The 22,473-nt window shown below is 41.1% G+C and overlaps 1 protein-coding gene across 3 annotated transcripts in view; it reads left to right on the forward strand.

Annotated features, from left to right (window-relative positions):
• Nucleotides 1-22,473, forward strand: part of LOC124162914 (teneurin-m) — a 343,415-nt gene that overhangs the window by 299,868 nt on the left and 21,074 nt on the right. The window contains exons 2-6 of one of the 3 annotated variants that reach the window (XM_046539642.1): nt 17,930-18,100; nt 18,982-19,084; nt 19,194-19,390; nt 19,476-19,604; nt 21,222-21,638. In XM_046539642.1, the coding sequence (XP_046395598.1) occupies nt 17,930-18,100; nt 18,982-19,084; nt 19,194-19,390; nt 19,476-19,604; nt 21,222-21,638 (1,017 nt within the window). The remainder of the gene's footprint in view (nt 1-17,929; nt 18,101-18,981; nt 19,085-19,193; nt 19,391-19,475; nt 19,605-21,221; nt 21,639-22,473) is intronic. The other 2 variants (XM_046539643.1, XM_046539644.1) reach the window with 2 other exon arrangements.

The following is a 22,473-nucleotide window of genomic DNA, read 5'->3' on the forward strand; positions in this document are numbered from 1 at the left end:
GATAGTAGCCTTAGGATACTAGCCTTTTGCCACAAAGAGATTACGGTGAGCGTTGTGTTTTTTGCCCCTACATAAGATTGTATTTTCTGGTGTGCATAATTAAGCTGATTGTCTATGTGAAAATCATGATTTTATTTGTTTAAATTAGGCCAAAATGAAAACTGCAGTATATTTTACCGAATAGTTGTAAACAAAATCAGATCGTCTATGATTAATCTTAATAACATGTTTTTACGTATTAAATCAAGTGAATAAAAAGTTTTATAACAAAAAAAACATTGCAGAATACAATATTTTTTATAAAATTATCATTAAACAAATATTGTAATAAAATAAAATTTATAGAAAAATGAAAGAGAATAAGCAGTTAACAAAATCAGTGGAACCCTTCTGGAGGAAAATCAAGTAATTGTCTCAAAGAGTGACGAAGTCTTGTGACGACCAGCAACCAGCCTCTCGACTTCTTATCGAGGTTCTGCTGTATATTCGTCTTACCCATGTGAGTGGTTGAAGAGAAAGATTCGAGATGAAGAAAGAAGGCGAGTTGCACATCGGCGCCCGATGATGAGGTGGGGGGCCCCGGGCGGCGGCGTGTGGGCGCGACCGGTCCTTCATCGGCGGCCTCCGCCCCGCGCTCATGTCCATATGGGGGCCAGGCCGGGGGCGGCAAGGGCGCCGGGTCGGGGAATCGCGTAGGACGCTCCCGCGAGAGCTTAAAGCTCTCTCTCTCTCGGCGGATAGCTGACCGCGGGTGACCCTCGACTGGGTGTCCACGGCCTCCGAGCTGACCACCTATTCCGTAGCCTCCGAGAAGTACCGGCCGGAATATGCCATTTTGTATTTTCATTTTTTTATTAATAGGCCTTCAGTGGTTTTTTAAATAGATTTTGTGAATATCCTGTGGGGGGAAAATGTCTTATCTAATTACATCAATTACATTTGCCTTTACCCTCACAGTAGATGTAAGATAAACAGAGTAGATGTGATGCGATCTTCGTTAATGTGCACTAACCGAAAGCTGATTGAAAACTCCTGCTTCTGTATTATTATGGGAAATGGAAAAAAATCAGAAAATGAAATAATTATACGTAGCTTTTATCAATGTCGTGATTATTGAGTGCTAAACCCAATGACGATCAATTTCCCAATCGAAGTAAGCATCTTGTTTAAAAAAACGTTAAACGTCGAATTAATATTTAATTTCAAGTCGCGTAATAAATTCCTAGAAATTAATTTTTGGTACCTATGTGCTTTAATTTTACAGGCGATAGTATTTTACCCTTCCTTTTAACGTTTCTCAAATGTATAAGTCACAAACTTTGAGTGCTCGTTACATGCCATATTTTTCAAGCGTTTCAATTTGACTCATTCATATTCACCGTCTCAAAAATGCTCGCCTCTTCGTCATCGCTTGCGAGAGTTTTCTTGTTTAAATCGCTCCTCTGATGTCTCATCGACTGCGTTATTCTTTGAATTGAGTTCCTGGTCAAGTTTTGAAGTAACTCCCTCTTCATCTTCTTAATATGGGAGCTTGGAATTCGAGTAGGTGGGAAAGGACTCCAATCCACGCCGAGCTCCGAGCAGGCAGCGCGTCGACTCGCGACTCCTTCTCTCTTGTGAAGCGAAACGAGAACATTCCACGGCCGCACGTCGCTGCCTGCTTGCCAATAGCCTCCAACATGCATTGGTCAAGACTCGAAATGACCACCAGGGATTATAAAATTCATTCATCGCCACATTTGGTTTTTTAGTCCTCGCACATCGCAATCGCAATTCACTTATTATGATGTTTGCAAGTTAGCTCATTTAGGGTGAGAATTCCATAGAGGGAAAAATCATTGGAGTTCATCCATTCCTTTACCTTATCTTCGTAATTAATAGTGCCTATCGCAGACATCTTCTGGTCAGTCCGCTGTTTTTTTTTAATCACTTAATACATTTGGTAATTTTTCCGAGACGGTTTATAGTGTTTAATCTTTATATTGAGATACAAAGAACATATAATATTACCATGAATAATCCCTCTCTGGTCAATATTCATTGCATCTTCTTTCTGAGATAAGGAACAATCTTTGTGGATGACGTATTCTTTTAAAGTTAGGCTTTAGAACAATGAAACTTTATATTAGGTAATCTGGTTTCGCGACTATATTTAATGTTTTATTCATGTGGCACTTCGGTTTCGAACCATGGTATCTTGTGCCACACAATATTCTTCCATTATTGCGGATTATTGATCATCGTTCTGCTCTATAGTGAGAAATTGAGTGTCTGTGAACGGAAAATGTTTGAATCAAATTTTTTTTAGTTCGATTTGCTCTGGAAACACTCGGAACTCCGGCATTAACCTCCCTCTTTTGATCTCCATCGAGAGAACGAAACGAAATTTTTGCTAATTCCTCCGCCTTGTGTTTTTACGAACCGATGAAAAAATCCGTCGAGAATTTTTGCGGAGCAGGTGCCGCAGTGATATTTGGTGAGATGAAAATTTGTGACGAAGCATGGCAGGCGGATGAGTGAGTGAAGGTCAGTCAGGGCGTGGGCGAAAAAAAAGTTTCGATTCGTAATATATGGCCAGCAGCAGCAGGCATTGCTTTTCAGCTTGGAGAGGGAATTGGCGAAGTTCATCGGCGCGGGAGGATTTGATCGCATATGAGATATGTGAGGATTATTTTCCGCTCTCATCTTTTATTCTTTTCCGGGAGATTCCATGGGTTGCGGGGGGTTTAATATGCAGGGTACACTCCTGGGAATTTTACGTCTGCTTTCCAAAGTCTACCACAGTAAAAATCCAGGAGAGACTACTGCTTTCACTAAATGAGGTGAGTGTGCTCTATAGTCCGTGTTATACTTGGAGGCACGGACTTCGGTTTTGGGCATGGGTGAGTCGGCTAAAATTGCCATTTTTACATGGGAATTTACATATTTTTACTTGACTCATATCAAGCCCTATGCTTGACTCAGTTCGAAGCGATTCCTTCCCCTCCCCTAATAAGTTGCAACCACAGGCAATTTCCCCTCCACTCGCTAGACTTAAGCGCCAAGTCTTGATCGGACTGTACATTCGTCTAATACGCAGTGATTCGCATCTTGATAGTTTCTATAGGGGTGAGTTTTTCCTGTGAACTTTAAAATCGAAGTCGGTGTGCAAAAACGAATGTGCTGATGTAATTTTCACCCCCCCCCCCCCCCCCAGTGATTCAACACGAATGTTTACTTGAATAAGTGCGGGTAGAGCTCACCCAAGACTTATCACCACTCGTCTTCTCACTGAAAGTCAGACATGTTCACTCTTGTAAATTTATTAGTCTATAGCTGGTAAAAGCCCACCATCTGTCAAGTTCAAATTTATTCGGTAGCTATGATCGTTTCGCGGGGTCCGACTTGTCAAACAGCGAAATCCTCTTCATTGCAAGGTCTCCATCGTCTTATTTAAGAGATTAAATCAGATCGATAGCATACCCAGTCGATCCATCATACATAGGAATGAGCGAATTTCCCTTCTCATCTTCGCTATTCGCCTTACTTTACGCATGAGAACAGCTAGCACTCTTCATTACGTATCGCCGTGATGTCATATAATCCAAACCTTTTGTGATTTTCTTTCCCGAGGCACATCTTTTACAGGGAAAGATGTTCCGAGGACTCACTAGACCGTTTATCGCATGCAACCATTTTATTGCCCTTCGCTCCTCTACCTCAGTCTGAGAACTGAACTCAAAAAGCCTTCTTTGATCACTTCTCAAGCCAGTGTCCATCGCTCCCTCCAAATATATTCCCTATGAAATAATACTCATTGTTAAGATGAGAGATAAAGCCATTGAAATCGTCACAGGGCTACAAGCAGAAGTGAAAAGGCAATTCAGGAGAATGAGGAAGGTGTGGGAACTGAAAGAGAGGTCGCCAATACCTGGAAACAGGGCAAACCGATTGTCTCGGTTATGTTGTAAAATTTAATATCACTGTAAATATCGAAGATCAAAGTCGACATGGTGGTTCTTATATTGTTTTCTTTCTCTGATTTATCATTCTCATTTCTGATTTTATTTTTTAAACCAGGTTTATCCGGTACAATTGAACCATCCTAACAATATGAAATATGCACACATGTTATTTAATGATAATTCATGCAGTTAAAACATTACTGCCGTAATTTTATCGATTTCCTTCTAATGTGAAACTTATTTTTGAAGCGAAGTTACCATGATTATTGAAAATGTTTCATTTATTATTTTGTTTTCCGTGTAAGATAAAAATACTGCTGAAAGTGTATTTATTTTGTTTCAGAATATTTGTCTCACTATGATAAAGTTTTATCATAGATGAAAGCATTTTATTCCTTCAGAACGTGTTTAGCGGATGGTATCTTCGATGCTTTGGTGTCTCAGGAAAACGTACAGGACCCCAAGGCGTCGGTAGACTCCCATCTTTTTCAATTTCCGATTTCGTAAATGAAGTGTTGGGCAAAAGTTCCTCTCTCTGTTCCGATATTTTCTTCGCCGGGACATGATAGGGTGTCACGGTTTTACTTTCGTCACATATTGAACCGACAGTGCTCCCTTTACGTCCCACACCCTCTCCCTATAAACACACTTCCTCTCCTCTTGTCTTTCGGAGTTCACCTTTCCGCATTCAATTCCAACTTTTCCAATTTCCGCATGCTCTATCTCTCTTTCCACCTAGACTCCTCTTCCCCTTCTCTCTTGTCGTACTTGAAGAGAAAGAGAGTGGAAAATATATGGGAAGAGAAAGTGGGAAGCACGCCCTAGGACCTATGGGGGCATCTTCATGTTTCCTCACTCTTCAGCAACGCTTTTACAACAGCTTTTTTCCGGGAGAATTTCCGGATGTTAACTCGATCGGGAGTTTGATTTGTACGTATTAATTTAGGGCCAACGTCTATTCCATCTTGAAATAATTATAAGTAGCATATGAAAGTATACCGGGACTAGCCACGGTGATAACTTTTTACGGAGTCACCCGCAATGCACAAATAGTGCGAAAAATCCACAGAGGAAAAATCATTCGCCTTGACCATAAGTAGCATTTATCGAGAGAATACTTATAATTTGCGCATTGATTACAGTGGGCTCAGAGTTGCCACTTCCTATGAGACACAATTTTCGGGGTAAGTTCCGCCTTTCACCGCACGAAGGTGGTACATTATTTTGTCCGGGAGTTTACTTACTAATTCTTCGTCAGCTGGTGCTACTACAACTCGTTACCACTTTTTGAAATATTTATTCCGCTTGCTGTTATTTCTTTTGCGATCGAAACTCGTCAAAAAGTGGACGGATGCAACACCTGCCTATATATTTTTTTCCCTGGACTTTCACGCACGACCCACATAAAATAACTCTGCGTTCTAAATAAAAAAGAGAAAAAAGCGTAGTGACGCTGGGTCCTGTAGAAGGCCAGATTTATGAGATTCCGCTGTTTATGCACCTTGCCCCCTCCAGCCCGCTCTGGGGATTACGGGAAGCTGATAGAAAGTGAGATTGGCCAGCCATCCTAAAGTAGAGGCGGGCCGGAAAAGGTTGGACGGGGGCGGACGGGTCCACGGAGGACGAGGACAATTTCACGGTCGGGCGATCACGCTGGAATGACCTTTATGACCTGGGTCAGCGTCCCAGGAGCGCGTCCTCGCCGTTTTCCGCACCATCTACTGATTCCACCCTCGGGCCCCCAACTAATCCTTAGCCCTCCACCTTCTCCCACTTCGCTAACATTCTTCCCTTCCTCCCTAAACTCATGCCACTTTATAATACACCTCCCTACGGTCGCTCATAAGTTCCTCACCGCTTCACACCTCCCGTCTGCTATCGTTTGGAGTCGAGTTAGGCGGCCAAAGTAGAGGATGGGTTGGATCTCCAGAAAGTGTTCCGAGTAATGATCTTCCAGGCGGTAGGATCAGGGGTGATTTTGAGAAGTTACGCCGTTGCTGAGAGGATATAGCAATAATGATGTCTGTTTTTATGTGCTTACTTCGTCAGAAAGCAAAACCTTAAGTCATGAATAGCATATACCTAATTTTTCATGAAATAGTATTTGTCAAAGGAGTGTTAGTTGTCCTAATCAAGATTATTTAGTTTTTACTAGCTACTTGTGTCTTGGTTAGCAAGCTATGTACACAAAAACAGGAATGTCTATTTTCATTGCTACACGGTATTTTATTCTTCTCTGGTTTTCAAATCGTAAATTGATTTTCCGAACCAGTTCTGATATATTTTGATATTTTTTTCTGTTTTGATATATATTCTTCTGAAAATTAAATCAGGATGATCGTTTCTCCGAGCTCTATGGAAAGTAAAAATTTTCTAGAAAGTTAAATGCTGAAAACTCCTTTTTTCAACAATTTATCCAAGGGTGCATTCATTTTAAAAGCGAATTAATTATATCTGAGGTAATTTGCTCGGATGCAAGTTTTTTTGCTGGAAAGTCAAAAAAATATTTTAGCGTAATTGGCGTTGAGGCAGAGCCTCGTTGAACCGGAGAAAAATTAAGCGGTGGGGTCGTCCTGCGTCCTGCATTCCCAGTCGAGCCCTTCGTCGGTCTTACTTTTATGCCCCTCGCCATCCCCGCCCCTTGGCCGGAGGCGAAAAAATCAGGTCACCCCCCGTGATGGATGGGGGTCCCTGGCCATTTTGAGTTAGGCCCTGATGGAGGACGGAACCAAGTGAAGCGAGAGAGGGGACGGAGCTCCGTAAGTTGGTTCTTCCAGCGATTCAGAAACATCCCACTCAGTACAGCAAACCACCGACCACCCTCGTCTCATTTCCGATAGTTGTGAAGCCTCCTGAACTTTCGCATGAAGGCAGGTTTACATAAATTACAAAAAGTGTTCAGAGAAATGATCTTCCAACCAGTAGATAATTTTGTGAAGTTACGCCTTTGCTGCGCCTAGATAGCAATAATAATGTCTTTTTTACGTGTTTGCTTCACCGGAAATTTAAACCACGAACGACATATAAACATATTTTTATGAAACAGTATTTGTCGAAGGAGCTTTAGTTGCCCCAATCAATCACAGTAAAAAATTGGCAATAAATTTATCCGTATGGCGATTTTAGCGTGAGATTCAAGAAACCATACTTCAATGGTGACGTTTATAAAAAAATAGCGCATAAATTAGCGTGGGGTTTGGTCGATTTTGAATTAATGGGAAAATTAGCGTGAAAATGTCAAACTTGCATTGCCGTATTCATTTTTTTCAAGCGCTCCGCGGTCATGATTTGTGAGTTGTAACCGCTAATCATCGAAGGAGACACCTAAGGTGAAAATATTTTAATTAAAAAGATAGATGGCAACTATCCACTGATTTAGTGAATAATGTGCGACGCGTCTCGACCCTCAGGTCATTCTCAAGTGACTACAATGCGTTCGTGAAAAATTGCCATCGATCTTTTTCATTAAATCCGGATGTCATTGCATCACTGCACATAGCCTGCCACTGTTACATTTATGCGAAAAATAACGTGTACATAATATGAATGAGAAGTAACGACGAAAAGAAAACGATCAATGCGGCTAATGGTAACTCAATTCAATTTCAATGCATTGTGTGTTCGGCAGTTTGAGATTATAATTCTGCGGAAGATTGATTGATTGCGCCCATTCCATGCAAATTCTTCTTTTAAATTTCCCGTAGCAATGGAGCTGATTTTTCTGCACAACCGAATTTATATTGATTGTTAATTTTTCCTATAATTTCACAGTACATTTTATAATAAGGCCTTGAGCTGGTTCATTCAGCGTTTCAGAAACATCTCGCGATATAAAGCGAGCCAGTGGTCTCCCGTCTCATTTCCGACAGTTTAGGAGCCTTCTGAACTTGCGCATCACACACGATGAGCTATCGATGAAGTTCTCGTCCCAATCTCTGGCAGAGTGATAACTTTCTGCGTGGCGAAACGGTGGACGATGATCCTTTTATGCTCCAATTGCCTCGGCCGAAGCTAAGTTTGAGTCGTCCGGCATGCGGTAAAATCACATATCTTTACACCTCTTCGTTGGTGGAATTTAAGGGGGGGTTGGATGTTGGTAACTTTGATGTATCGAGCCGCTTTCCTAGGGTTTTCTCACCGTAAAATTCACGCGGAGTGTCACTAAAAAGCAAAAATATGAAACACGTGTTATGGTGTTGCGTCTGCACATTCTTACGGAGTATTTCTTTCATTGGCTTTGGTTTTACCCCGCTGAGATAGTCACATTTTAAAATAAATATTTTCATTCTTCTTCAAGTGCTGAAGTCACGAAAATTTGAGGATTAATTATTTTTTTAACTTGTTTTTAAGTAGGTCATCTTGCGCAAATTTCTGCTCACAGGAGGTATCTGCTATGACAGGAATATTAAGGGGAACATGGGAAAATTTTGTCGAACTTCAAGTTTTCGAATGCTATTGTGTGAAAAAATGACGGTACATTTTTAGTGCGTCGACGGTGGGCGAATTTAACGAGGCATTGGGTTGAAATGTTCGTATGTATCTGTGAATATGCCATGGGGAAGTGGTGCTGAAACTGCAAGAAAAGATAAGCAGATTTTCTGTTATAAATTTTCAAGTTTTTTATTATTTTTCCATCATCGAATTGTTGCATGAAATAATTCTTTCCAGCTCTATTTAAAATTATTTCTCAGTGTTTTTAAATTGTTATTTGCTCTACCCTTGCGAATGAATTGGCGACCATCTTTCGTCGATACATGTATGATAAACCCATATTTTTCTAAAGGTAACGTGAGATAAACGCAGTATCTGAAATCGAAAACGTTGATTTGAAAACATTCTAATTACTTATGTTGGTCGCTTTTCGGTAATAACTCTAATTATACTATTTCGAACAAATTAATACATCTACGTCCAAATTACTCATAGTTGAAGATATTTTTTTACGTTAAAAATAGCCTTTTTTCTATGTATACCCTCAAAAACGCCTTCATTATTGTAACTTTACGGGAAAATATACTGCATTGGAGTTGATTTTATGGAGTTACCATCATGGTATGAAATTTGAGTAGTCTAAATTACGCTAACTTAGGTCATTAGCGGTCGACGTCCACCCCTTAAGGACCTTCGCTTCGTCTGTTTCAGTCGCCATTAAATTCGCCCCGTCATCCACCGATAGATTTTTGTGGATAAGGCAATAAGTGTCGTCTCTCTATCACACTTGTAGTGGCGTTAGTGGTTGGAGCCTTCGTTTGAGGATAATATAGGAGTCCGTTAGGCAAATAAATGTTGCGCAGCGTTCGTAGTAGGCAGGTTGAGTTCTACCACCTCACGCGACGCGACGCCTAATTGGTCGTCATTTTAAGGCTTTAACGACCTTTGGTGCCTGACCCACCAGCCCTTAATTGAGAGACATCGAGAGAGAGAGAGAGAGAGGTGTTTATAATTCGCCAGGGATGAATCATAGCTCTCTCCATATGAATTGGTTACGCATTCAGCTTAACGATGAGGCGGAGTCATTTAAATTCTTTCAGCGTGCGCATTATGGCGGCGAGCGCTCAAGCCGCCATTGGTGCAGATAAACTCTCGTTTGCATCCTGCATCCGAAGTAGGTACACACACAACTCTTTTATTGAGATTCGCTGTCATATTCCGTGAGGTACCTTCTTATCCAATAAGTATATTTTTCATCATAATCTCAGTTCACAGAAAAAAATTAATAGGATATTTAAAAATATTACGCTCATAAATCAGCATTCCTCCATCGCGATGGTCATCGAACACATTTATCCTTTTGAATGCATTCTGGGTTCAGATGTCTTAGTGTCCTTTCAGTTCAGCGTTTTTAACGTTCACCGGATACCGTTAATAACAAAAAGCCGTTCCTCAATTTCGGAAGTGACCTAATATGTACTCGTGTAGCATAGGGAAGAAAAAGTGGAAATTATCGTGTGGATACTGTCTCACAGATTTCAACTAACTGCATTATTTAGCACAGCCTTTGTGACAAAATGAAACACCGTAAAGTTAGACAAGCCACGTCTTTCAACTAAAATATGAGTACTTTTCACCTGAATATATATTAAAAACACGGGAACATCACCAAGTCATTATTTTATTGTAAAAATAATACCAATGGAAGGTGCGAGATGACATTGATGGTCGATGCAACTTGAAGGCAACCATCTTGATACTGCTCGACGTGTGAATAAGGTGACTTTGTCGACTGGTACGAGCCGGATTAAAGCGTATGATGTAGTGGTAGCGCCGAAAGTGAAAAACGATTAATGGATGCTGTAATAACATCCCTGAAAAAAGATACGTGCAAGAACCCCATCGAGCTACGTGGGTAGAGTGATTTTTTTTTTCGTCTCTTTCCTGAGAGGCGATTATTGCCATGCTGGGAGTGTAGTCTGCTGATCCATTTACGGGCCACTCGGAAGGCCGATGATCGCAAAATTTATATCGCCGTCGTAACCTGCCCCCGAAATCGTTAAATTAGCGAAGAAAAAAAAGAAGGCGGAACGGCGTAAACTTCCGATAGGCAGGGCAAAACTTATAAATGAGGAGAGGGACGTTTTATTTATTTTGTTTCGGCGGAGGTAAAAACTTCGACGCCGATACATCCCAGTTTTATTTTAACGGAGGGTGTGCGGCCATAAAATGAGAGCCCATCCATAAAGCACTCGCGATAAAGTGGCGCTCGGTCATACAGAAATAATTTATGCACTCCACTGACTGATTTAGGCGGCGTTTTGAGTCGAACCTCGTCTGCACGTCATTACGAAATCGCCTGATCCTGCAACCTCTCCAAATTTAATTAACTGTATGTGAAAACTTTACGTGGATCATTTTGCTTCAAAAGCTCGTATGAATGGGACATTGGCTGTGCTCCTGCGTTTTTTCACCCAGTCGAACAACCCTTACGTGCTGCCGTGAGTCAAAATATCACTTGTCACCAAAGATGGAGTAAAATATAGAAGTTTTTAATTCCACAGGGAGTTTTATCGTACCGATCGTTGCGTCATTGAGCATCATTGAGCTATAAAAACTAGTCTGGGAATAGAATTTGGGTCAAGGAATTATTTTTATGGGCACAACTTGCCATTACTCAAGCAGCTCAATCATTGGTGAAGATGCAATAATCCAAGAGGATCCAGGAATCCAGTGTCTCGACCTGATTTGAATCAAGATCCCCCACACTTTTAATGAAATGGCTTTCTTTCCCATTCTTTCAAGGGCTTACTCAATGCTTATTTCACCTTGTGGGTTCCACTTTTTTTGTTTGATGTCACTGACCATAATTTCAACATTAAATATCCTTGAGATTATTATTATTAGAGAAGTACTCCGTCGGTAAAGAGAGATTTACATAGAGGATTTCTTTCCGATCACCTCGGCCCGTCTCTCCTTTTAGCTTGGAGTTCCCTCTTCAATTCACCTTGGGCTACATCCTTTTCGCAGTGGAAAGGCTTGTGCGTTCCTATGACACCTATAGCAGCACTGGCGGGAGTAATTACCTATTACTCCCTGTAGGGGTTCCCATATCGGATAGGTCTAAGGGTAGGAGCATGTCGAAATGTAGTTCACGTGATGGTGTCACGTACAAAACAGAGTTGGAATGGAAGTAGTAAACCCTACCAACTATCTCGTCCCTGAAAACATGGAGCTTAATCAAATGAACCTCGGATGGTATCATTGTACCCGGCCCTCAAGGGCGGTTGTTGTATGTAGCAACGAGATCGGAAAAATCCTCGAGGACCGAATCCTTGAGATGTGAGTTCTTCATGGTGATATATGACGCTGAAAATGATACTGTGACTGGGCTGGCGTTCGATCCGAGGTCTGCGAGGATTATGGTGAGGGGCGCTAACCACTTCACTGCCAATCGTTGTCTGGAGGGAGGTAATAACATAGTTTCAACTTAAATAGGTCCAAAGCACTGCAGTAACAAGTGACTTTGTACGCAGTCACGATCACGGGTGCAAAGCCCGTGTAATCGGTAGATCCAGGTTCGAATCCCGGCTAAGTCAAATATTTTTTCATGGCGAACTTCATCCTTTGGTGTATTTAAATAGGTCCGTTCGATAGTTTTATTTTGCTCGATGGAGTTTGGTTAGTGAAGAGAGATCCACATTTTTCCGTTTTTCAATCTGTCGCCTGCTTCTTGATTTGTTCGTCGCGAAAAATCGACGGCCTTAACTTTAAATTAACGGCCCTTTTGCAGATAAGTTGATCACGTCATTCGTTCCTGCCGGGCAGATCACCTCCTCGATTCCTTTCTAGAGTGATCCGTGATTCGTTGTTGTGTTACACTCTGGTTGGCGATTCTTTCCCTCTATCGGCGGTTCTACCCGAGCGAATTAACGATCTGGAACTCTAATGACGTCACCAACTGAAATATGGGCGGTAAATTTAGCGTTTCATTTTATGAAAACAAAGGAGAGGATATTTGAACGAGGAACATTTTGTCCTTCTTTGCCTCTCTCTTAAATCTACCGAATTCTTCATATTAATCGCGACTTAGAGTTTCAGAGGAAAGTGGTACGAGCCCATCGTCGCCACCTGTCGACTGTCGTTTGCGTTTTCTTCCCCGCACTCGCCAGTGTCTGTTTCCCCATCCCGATGGCGTCGGTCCCTCAGCCGCCCCGGGCGACGGAAGCGGAATCATTTTAAAACTCACACCCTTCTTCCGATCATTAGGGCGAGGATGTCACGTTGCGACCACCTTGCGGCGACATCGGGGAAGGGTAAAAGGGGTGGCCCGCAACCCTTCCAATTCTCACCCACTCCCTCGCAACCCTATTCCGAATTCCCTTTGGCCGCAGGCTGTCTGCGCGACGCCATGCCCATCGAGGTATGTAGACTTCATTTGTCGGCCTGCCTGTAGATGGTGGTAGACACTATTTGCTATGCGTCTAGATCGATGTTTTTTACATTCACTATTCCTGTCTAGCATCACAATAACTCCTAACGATATCCAGTATTCGTGCCAAGCGATTGATTTGTATTAATTGTTTTTGAAATTTACTTTAATTTTTCTTTTTACACCCTAATACTCGTAAAAAAATACCAATAATTCATTCCAGCATTCGTTCCAAGCGATTGATTATTATTAAACGTTTGTGTAATTCATCAAATATTTCTTTCTACACCCTAATACTCGTAAAGAGACCGAATATTACGTGTAAAAAATACAAAAACTGCTATATTTACTGCTACCCAGCTTCTACTCATGTCTGTTCCTCATATGTTCTCATTAATTAAATATTCTTTCTTCGAGTGGTTTGTGTATTTATATGGGAAATACTTGAATCGATTTACCTACTCTAATCTCAACCTCGAGCACTTTGACCAGAAGACGGCTCGTGGAATTCAGGAGTAACCTGTGGCGTAACTATTGGGGGAAATAATACCTCCCTCAGGCCCACAAAAATTTCAATAAGTTCGTATAACAGCAATCTTACTAGTTTTCAACACAATAATCAAATGTTTTCGTTTTAATTTTGCCTCTAATTTATTTCAATTGATATTTTATTTGAATTATTTACGAATGTTAATAGGTTTCTTTAATTAATACACCCAATTTAAAGCAAAATTTCGTGCGACGCGGGGAGAAGCATTTGTCCAAAAAACAAGGACGCAGTGTACCCTGAATAATGCATTCAACATTTTTAACCCGCTCCGGAAACTTTGCACCAACTACATCGCGGTGTGCAGAGGGGAATCCTTGATAATATTTTTAAACGCACTCAATGGCATAATTTTACTTGGATGTAATCAATTGTCCGGAAAGAGATCCGAGCCATGAACCTTAATTCAATTCGCGAATGGGTCGAAGACGAGAGGAGTCTCCACACGGAAGATTGAAGGGGAAATAATGTAAACTGTCGCAACTGGCTCAATGTAAAACCCTATCAGATAGAAGAAGAGGAAGTTATGAAGCACGAGGTGAGGTGGAGCTAAGTAAGGTGGGCTCGTGCGACAAGGCCGCGTTTTCAAGTTTCGGCGGTTCCGCGGTCGTCCCACCGCATATTGATTTATACCGCAAAAGCCCGATTAACGATTTGTTTCGCTCCCCCACGCCACCATCCTCGCCTCCCCCATTTGACTTCCAAAAACGACGTGGTCGCTACTACCCGCACCCCAACGAATTCTCCTTTTGCCCCCAGGCTTTTCCCCCACACCTTCACCAGCACTCACATGTTACGCACCCGCACGCTGTCGATGAGGGCGCTTGGCAGGGGATGCTGCAACAGTTTTTTTTTTAATAAAAAATTAATTTTGATAGAAAACAACGTGTTTAATTGCGAACTATAAAAAATGATAAAAATTTTCAGCGTAGAATTGTACACAAACCATGAAGAATTTGACTTTTCAAAAATTAAATTGTAAATTTCCTACCTTGCATGTCTCCTCTTTTTGTTTCAGATCCTTCTTCTTCAAGTTAATTTTTGTTCAACCAGTTTTTAATGAGCTTTGATGTAAACAAATTTGTTGTAATGACTCTCTATCAATCTCGCTCCTTTAAATTATCACAGCGCTCCCATCGGATTTTGATGGCCATTTTTTAACTAATCTCCACATTTGTATCAGACTGGTTTCAAAAACTAAAGCTAATTTACCTCCTCAAATCATTAATACCTGTTTCCATGCTTAATCCGAAGTTATTTTTTCTGCGTGTCTGTGGGTGCCTAAGATCCGCATCTGTGGTTAAAATGTCATGCACGGTTTAGTGTGAGAGTACGTGATTTTGTGCGTATGGCAACGATCTGAGAATCGTGTTCTAATTTCGCTCAGAATCACAAAAAGCGGCTTGTGTCACCCAGTAGCAACGTACCGTAAATATTCTTCGTAACCGCAATGCTGCATTAGGTGATTGCGGTAATCAGTATCATTGCATGGCATCAAGTTGCGTGCCTACGCTATTTACACTTATCTCTCTGAATATCAAGTTATGCTCGTTTTAATTCAAAAACATGTATAAGCTCTGCGCTATCATTTCAATCAGTTTGAATGCAAATAACAGTCTTTCTCTGCGTTTAAAATCTATTTTTATCACCCAAGTAGTTTTGATGATAGTAGCTATGATGATGTCACCAATCTTTTCACCTTCCCGGTCGATTTCAATTTTTTTTGTTTTTAATCAAACTTCGCCGATATATTATACCACAGCAGAGATTTTAAACTCTAATATATATTTTCATTGAGGATATTGGTACTGGATCCAACGGATTGTCTCCCTTGAAGTGTGTTCATGAATGGAATAGGGAGAATTTTCATTTAGCTCCCTAGCGACGCATGAATATTTAAATTGCTGTGCGAGTGGGCGTGGCAACAGTATCCCTCGAAATATTTCATCTGATATTGAAAAATATGTTGATAATGCTCTGCCACGTTTCCCGATCCCCACTCTGCCATTTTTGGAGCTGGATACATTGTTCTTCCTCTACACCGAACTTCCTCATCATGGGCCTTTTAACTCTTCTGTTCGGATCTTCGTTTCCCCTAGACTGGAGGCCATTGTAAAATTTCCCTTAATGATCTATTCATTGTCGTCAGTTTCATATGGCCGCAAAATTCCAACTTTTCCCACTTAATTTTTAATTTCTCAATTTTTCATTAAGTTCTACTACCATTTCATTTCCAGCCATGCGGCATTGCACGGGAATGAACGTGAGGCATATTTACTCATGGTTGAAGCTCCCTGGCGGAAGAATCATTTTTCAGTTAATACACTCCTGCATGGAATCAAGCTATTGCAGATAAAGTTTCATTTCGCGACCACAAAAGCATTGATCATTTTTGTTTGAAAAATCAAATAATCTGAACTGGAATGCACGGACCTTGCAGAATGCCCATTTATCACATGTGCACTCGAAGAAAAATAAAATTAATTATACTATATTAAAACACAGAGGTTTGTAGAAGCTGGGCACCTGTAAATATCGTATTTTTTGGTTACTTTTACACATGATGCAGTTAATAATTTAAGGGTTTCGTTTTCAAAATCCCCTCAACCCTTAATTTAGCATTTCGACTTCGATGAATGTCATCCGTGATAGCGAAATTTTATTTCCATATTTATTGAGTGAATTATTTGTTTTGAATCGCGCTGTCGCGAGCCTACCTCCTTGAAGAGTCGGGAGGTCGAGTGAGATCAAGAGGATGTATGTTGTCAGGCTTTCCCGGTGAATAATGTGGATTAGAACGGAGGAGATGGACCAACTGACCCGGGAGGTTTCCCGAAAAAAAACATAAACTTGAGCGAGGATGAAGAACACCCCGATGTCGACCGTTCGACCACAAAACGTGCCGACTAATGGTGAATTCATTCTGTTGTCTCTCTTTTCTCACTCCCTCTTCTTCCAGTGGAAAAGGCTCGTTTGTGAGCGGAGCGTGTGTGCTATGAGGAAGCGATTTCGTTAATTACTTTTCTCCATTTGCCCCTCACCCCGTCGCATTAGCCCGGTGGGCGGAAAGAGAACGTTGAAAAATAAAAAAAAGTGTGTATTTAAAGAATTAAAAAAAATAAAACTTTTCACCGGCGACGGGGTGCGTTACGGCGCTTTATTTTGCCTATTGTTACCCCCTTCGAACTCCCACTCTTTCCGCTACACTGCAGGTTAAGAGGGGGATAACTACCTACCTACTCTCAAAAGCCCCGTGGGTCACAGTGATAGGAAGGAGAGAGATAGAGAGAGAAAGACAGCACTTTCGGAAGTTGGCCCCGTCGCGTCGCTCAGCTAGTTCATTCACGCAACGCCCACTCGTTTAACGCTCATCTCGAATGAGCATTCCATTTCGCGCCCAAAGCATGAGGGAAGAGGTAAAAGGTTTCCGTGAATGGAATGCCTGCCGCTGGAGCTCTTTCCCGCCCGCCTCGCGATTTTATACGAGCCTTTATTCCCACCCGCGGCTTAATCGACCTAGGCGCGCTGCCTCCGCTATGTAAATGGTGAATAAATATCTGCACAAACACCAGAGGATTAATTTATTGGCATCGCACGCACGTACATGCATAACGTGTTGCCCTTCGCGCGTTTTTCTCTCACGCCGAACGGTTTAAGTAAGTAGAGAGGTATGAGGTGCGAATTGCTGATGAACTTTGTTATGTTTCGTCCTTATTTCTATTCCGTCACTTCAGGCAATGGCATGTTGTTTGAATTTGCAATCAACTTAAATGAATGGTGCTTCGAAGAACTGGGGAAGAATGACAAAGTTTTTCTACTCGATGAATAAAATGATACTTAATTAAGCGACCGTAAACGTCGCTTGTATTTGTTTGGCACGTGCTGCCGCGGGAAATAATTCATTAATTCATCCATTGTTTTCCCGATGTTTGACGTAATTTCAACGTGTTTTTCCTTCAAAACAGCATGGAATTGGACCAACATTTGACAAATTGAAGTGGGTGCGCCGGATACATTTAACTCAAGTTTTTGAAAGCATTCCATTTAAATTTGAACAATTTTGTGTATTATTCGACTTTGGCAGTAATTTTATCGTTCATAATTGTCATATATATGAGGAGAAAAGTGTACCTACCATCCACAATATTTTATTTCGTATGTCAGTTTTTCCAACGATTCCTTTCCTTTCAATATATTATGACTTACATTGCTGCCAATATAATCTCATTAGTATGTTTCCAATCATGATTTCGATTCATTACTTCCAGTACTGAGGAGATGGCAGTATCTCGAATTTGTGTTACTTTTCTGATCATATAGTAGGAGATTTTCTGCTTTAACTGGACCATCGAAGGGTGATGAGGGATACTCCCCTACATGAATCTATTACAATATATCTTCTGCCAGTAGATCAATTCAATGAACCTCTACAAAAAATACCTGTCAGTTCCAACTCATAAATCGTATTAATAATTTTTCAGTATCTCTTTTCTCCTTTTAATCCTGTACTTTTAATCTTTAATTTTAATTCATTCATTTCTTTTAATTCATTTTTAAAATCCTTTTTGCCTTCAGGTTGTTTGCTGGATAGTGCTCTGCCACCAGAGGTGCCTCCAAGGAATCCAGCTATGAGCCGCCACAACGGACGCAGTGCCACAGGTGTTGGCATTGGCAGCACCGGAGATGGGGATTTTGAACCCTCATGTCTAGTCCGGACCCCCTCCGGCAACGTTTACATCCCAACTGGTGAGAAGGAAGGACAACTTAAATCATGCATTACATTTTAATCGGAAATAACCACCTATCAAAGTTATAACTGGCAGATTCTCTCACCATTCATTTCAATGAGGGGCTTATAATCAGTGTCATGTATTCACTGTCATGTATTCTCGCTTTGGGCCCTGCAGTCAGACAAGCAATGGAACCCCTCAGAGATGGTAGTGGGCAGGGGCGGATCCAGGATTTCTTTCTGGGAGGGGCACAAGCAAGGCCGTATCCAGGATTTTGTTCAGGGGGGGGCACAAGGATACCTTGTTATGCAAAACGAACGAAATGATAATGGGCCCGTATTAAAAAGCTAGCATATTTTTAAGGGTCTGGGGGGGGCACGTGTCCCCGTGCCCCCCCCCTGGATCCGCCTATGGTAGTGGGATATAATGGCAAGAGAAGGGGGGAAACTATTAGGAATCCTCCGAGGTTCTCCCCAACCCCAGGGCCATGAGACAACTGCCTTTGATGCTTAGCTGGCACTGCTTACTATTGCGTTATAATATCCCTCATGTAATTTAATTGGCTTGAATTTCATTGTTGCCTAAAAAAAGTAGTTATCGATAACTAAATGAATCTTAAAATTGGTGGATTTATATGTTGTCATATCAACTGTTTATGTATCTGAAAGAGAAGGAAATTAGGAATGTTTTTGTTAATGCCTCCTAGGTGCAGTAAAACATTGAAACTATAAGAATGCTTAGGATTCCTATCTGAAAACTGCATTGCAGTGGTATCACAAGTATCAATAATGAAAGCAGAATGTAGAATTATAATTCCTTTTGGATGTAGTGCTTATAGTTGAACTTTTGGCCATCCATCTATTTTTCATAGGACAAATTTAATTGCCTGATGAGTAGATTTCTCCTTTACAGATGTACCAAAGAGTTCTCCAATGGATTATAAATCCAACTCCTCATGTAGTAGCCCCTCAAAAGGTGAAAACCAGAAGAATTCTGATAGGTAAGTAGTGGCATCAATAGATCGGAGCAAATTTTATTGCTAAAAATATTGGAATCAATCGTGCATTGGCTCATATTTCCTTCCACCACTCCACTTGTCCACTACCCAGATGTTCCTTGCCATTTGGGACTCCAGTGCCAGTTCTCCCCGTCCGTAACAACCTCCGTCGGCCAAACTCCAGCCATTTTCCACAGTCAAGGTTCCAATTCAGGAAGGGCATTGCACGAAAGTGCACATGGAAGTGTACAGCAATTGTGTTCATCATCTTGTCAGTCGTGCTTGCTGCTGCAGTCATCTATATGTCAGGTGAATAAAATTTCTTGAATATGGTGTTTCATTTATTTTCTTTAGCATGTGAGGAGACATTACATCTCTTTTTTCCATTTTTCAGCCACAAATATCTTAACTTGGTCATATCAGAGTGCCAAAGCTTGTACAGTTCTTGTGGGTGAGAGCACAAGCATATTCCCAAAGTTAACAGAGGTGAACCGCACATCTGTCCGGCCAAGACCATCAGGAGGTAAATACTCTCGCGGTCCTCCAGATCTGAGAAATACCTTAGAAAGCCCCCCAACCGTTGTACTTCCTCATTCCCGTATCCGTAGAGATGCTAACCAGCATGACTCTCCTCCTCTTAGCAAAGACAAACTAGGAGTAGATGTTGGTGTTGTGCATGATGATGAGAATGAACAAGTAGTGCATGAATCTGAGATATCTGAATCTCTAGAGGAGCCAAACAGCACTCCTATAGACAGTTTCCTTGTGGAGGAGCATCTTCTTCCTGTTGATTCTTCTTCCTCTGCACAGGCAGCAAGTATAAATGTAACTGACTCAGAAACTGTTGATTCCACAGAAATAGATAATTCTAACCCTGTTGAAACAGCATTTGCTGAGACTCATCCTGAGAATTTTCATAGAGGTGAAGGTGAAAGTATGTTGCAAATAGATGCAGATGGAGAGGACTCCAGTGATACCGAGGGTAGCAGTGACTCTGATGGGGATTGGATGGGTAAAATGTTTGGAGGTGACAGTAAGCCAGCAAATGCAGCAGATATTCATCAAGAACTCAGAGATGTGGTGAATGCCTCTGAAATAAGTCACATTCACAGCTATAATAGATCAAGTCACTCACATCCCTCATCATTCAGTGATGGCATTCCAGCGAGGGCAATAACCCATGAAGATTTTGAAGCTAAAGGAGATATTCCTCTCAGTGAACACTTGAAAGAAGACTTTATCACACAAAGACCAAGCCTAGGAAATGGGGAAACACAAAATACCAGTCCGGATGCTAATAAATTAAATAATGAGATCAAGGAGCATTTGCTCCTTTTGGAGAAAAATATTGATATTGATGACCAGATGGAAAGCATGAAAGAAGCTGATGATGAAATGGTATTTGCAACTCAGTCACCTCATGGTGGGACAGAATTAGATAGTAATCTCGACACAGGAGAAAAATTCTCTGTTGAGAATGCATCAGCCATCAAAGTGGCAGTAAATTCCTTTGAAAATCATTCCCATCCTAACATAGAAACCAATTTGAAACCACATTCTGAGCACCTCGTGCATGTTATCAATGTGAGCCCTGAGCATGATTCCAAAGTAACCCAAGATTCCCAAACTAGGAACCCCAGTAGTGCTGAATCGAATCTGTCTGATTTAGGAGTGGCTTCCAACAAAATGATCCCCAAACCTGCATCCACACTAACAAAGCTACCCAAGACGGATGTGCTTGACCTTACTACTGAACTGAATGGCTCCCGACATTCAAAAAGAGTGTTTGTAAATGTAACCATAGCAACAGAGGATGACCATGTGAACGCTCTGCCTGGCCATCATCCTTCACAACCTGTTTACGTCCTTTCTGTGTCTGTTCCCACGGATGGTGAAGGCAACAGTGCAGGGATAGACATAAGTCCACCTGCACAGAATGTTGCCTCCATCTTGCTTGGACTGAGTGAGAATGCTTCACAAGACCTAATCACTGATGTGAATAAGAAAACCCAACTGACATCTTCCACTCCTGAGCCTGAGAGACCTTACTGGGGTGGAGAGTGTGAGTGTTCTTGTCCCTGCCTTGATGACCCAGTTCCTGAGGATAACAAACTGAAAACAGATGCGACATTACTTCCAGGAAACACCACAGAAGGAGGCCATACATTCTGGCGTGAGCCAGGGTCGAAGTATGATGACAGTTCAGGAGGTGAAGAGGTTGAGAGTCACAATGAGCTTCACGAAAGTTCAATAGAACCATCTATAGAAAGGACTGTGGACGATCCTCTTTTGAAGGAACTGGACAATTACCCTCTGGTAAACATGTCCACCACTTCAACACCTGAGGAATCCATAAGTTCATCATCTCCTAGTACCACCACGGTACTTGCTGATGATGATTTACCCACGGTAGGTGTCCTGAGTCCCTCTTCTTCCTCTGAAGAGGGTTTAGAGTCCAATTCTTCGGAAGTAACAGCTACCACAAAAGGGAGCTGTGATGGAGTGTTAGCAGTGACCCGTGAACCTCCACCTGTGCCTCCAATCCTCATTCTTGAAGGTGAGGTTTCTTCTCTTAGTCATCTATGCATGGAAAATAAACAACTTATGGGACACTGCGCTGTCTTACTGGTTGTTGCACTGCATGGGATGCATGTTTTGCACTAAGGTTTTATCTAATGTAACCTAACATTTTATTTCTTTTTATATAGCTCAGCTTTACTTATTCCTGTTCCTATACGCATAATATTATGACATGGAGATTTGTTCACATTCAGTTGTTTAACAGCTCATTCAGTGAGAGAGTATGCAATTAACAAATAGTATGCTTATTAGAATGGTTCAGTAGGTTTACTAACTGACTACCTACCCTTTCGATTTAAAAGCCTATGTACCAAACTTTATTTTCAGATGCTTTGAAATTTTCTTGTGTGAATTTACAACTTGGTTGAAAATTCATTCCAAGTGCATAATTATTTCCATTTCATGAATTACCTTACTCATATTAAGTAAAAATTGCTTCTCTAACAATGTCAATAGCTGTAAATTTTGCTCATATAATAATCAACAGATCAGATATTGGCATAAATGGCTTCTATAATCAGGCTAATAAGACTTAAAAGTGCTTTTGAGTTGTCCTAGTAATCACTTGGAAAGAACATATTTCTTCAATAATAAATAATTTTTAAGTAGAGCCTTAACTTTTTAATGCAATAAATATTAAATTATATGTTAGTACTCACTGGTTATAATGGAAACTTATATTTTTACATAAGTGATGATGAGTTTGTTACGTAGGAGACGTCACACTTCTTGCTAAAATAATTCTGAGGGATTAATGATAGTACTTACAAATTTGAACTATAAATTCAATTTTAAATTAACATCAAAGTAAC

Source organism: Ischnura elegans, chromosome 7 (genome assembly GCF_921293095.1).
Source record: "Ischnura elegans chromosome 7, ioIscEleg1.1, whole genome shotgun sequence".
In the NCBI taxonomy this organism is placed as follows: domain Eukaryota; kingdom Metazoa; phylum Arthropoda; class Insecta; order Odonata; family Coenagrionidae; genus Ischnura; species Ischnura elegans.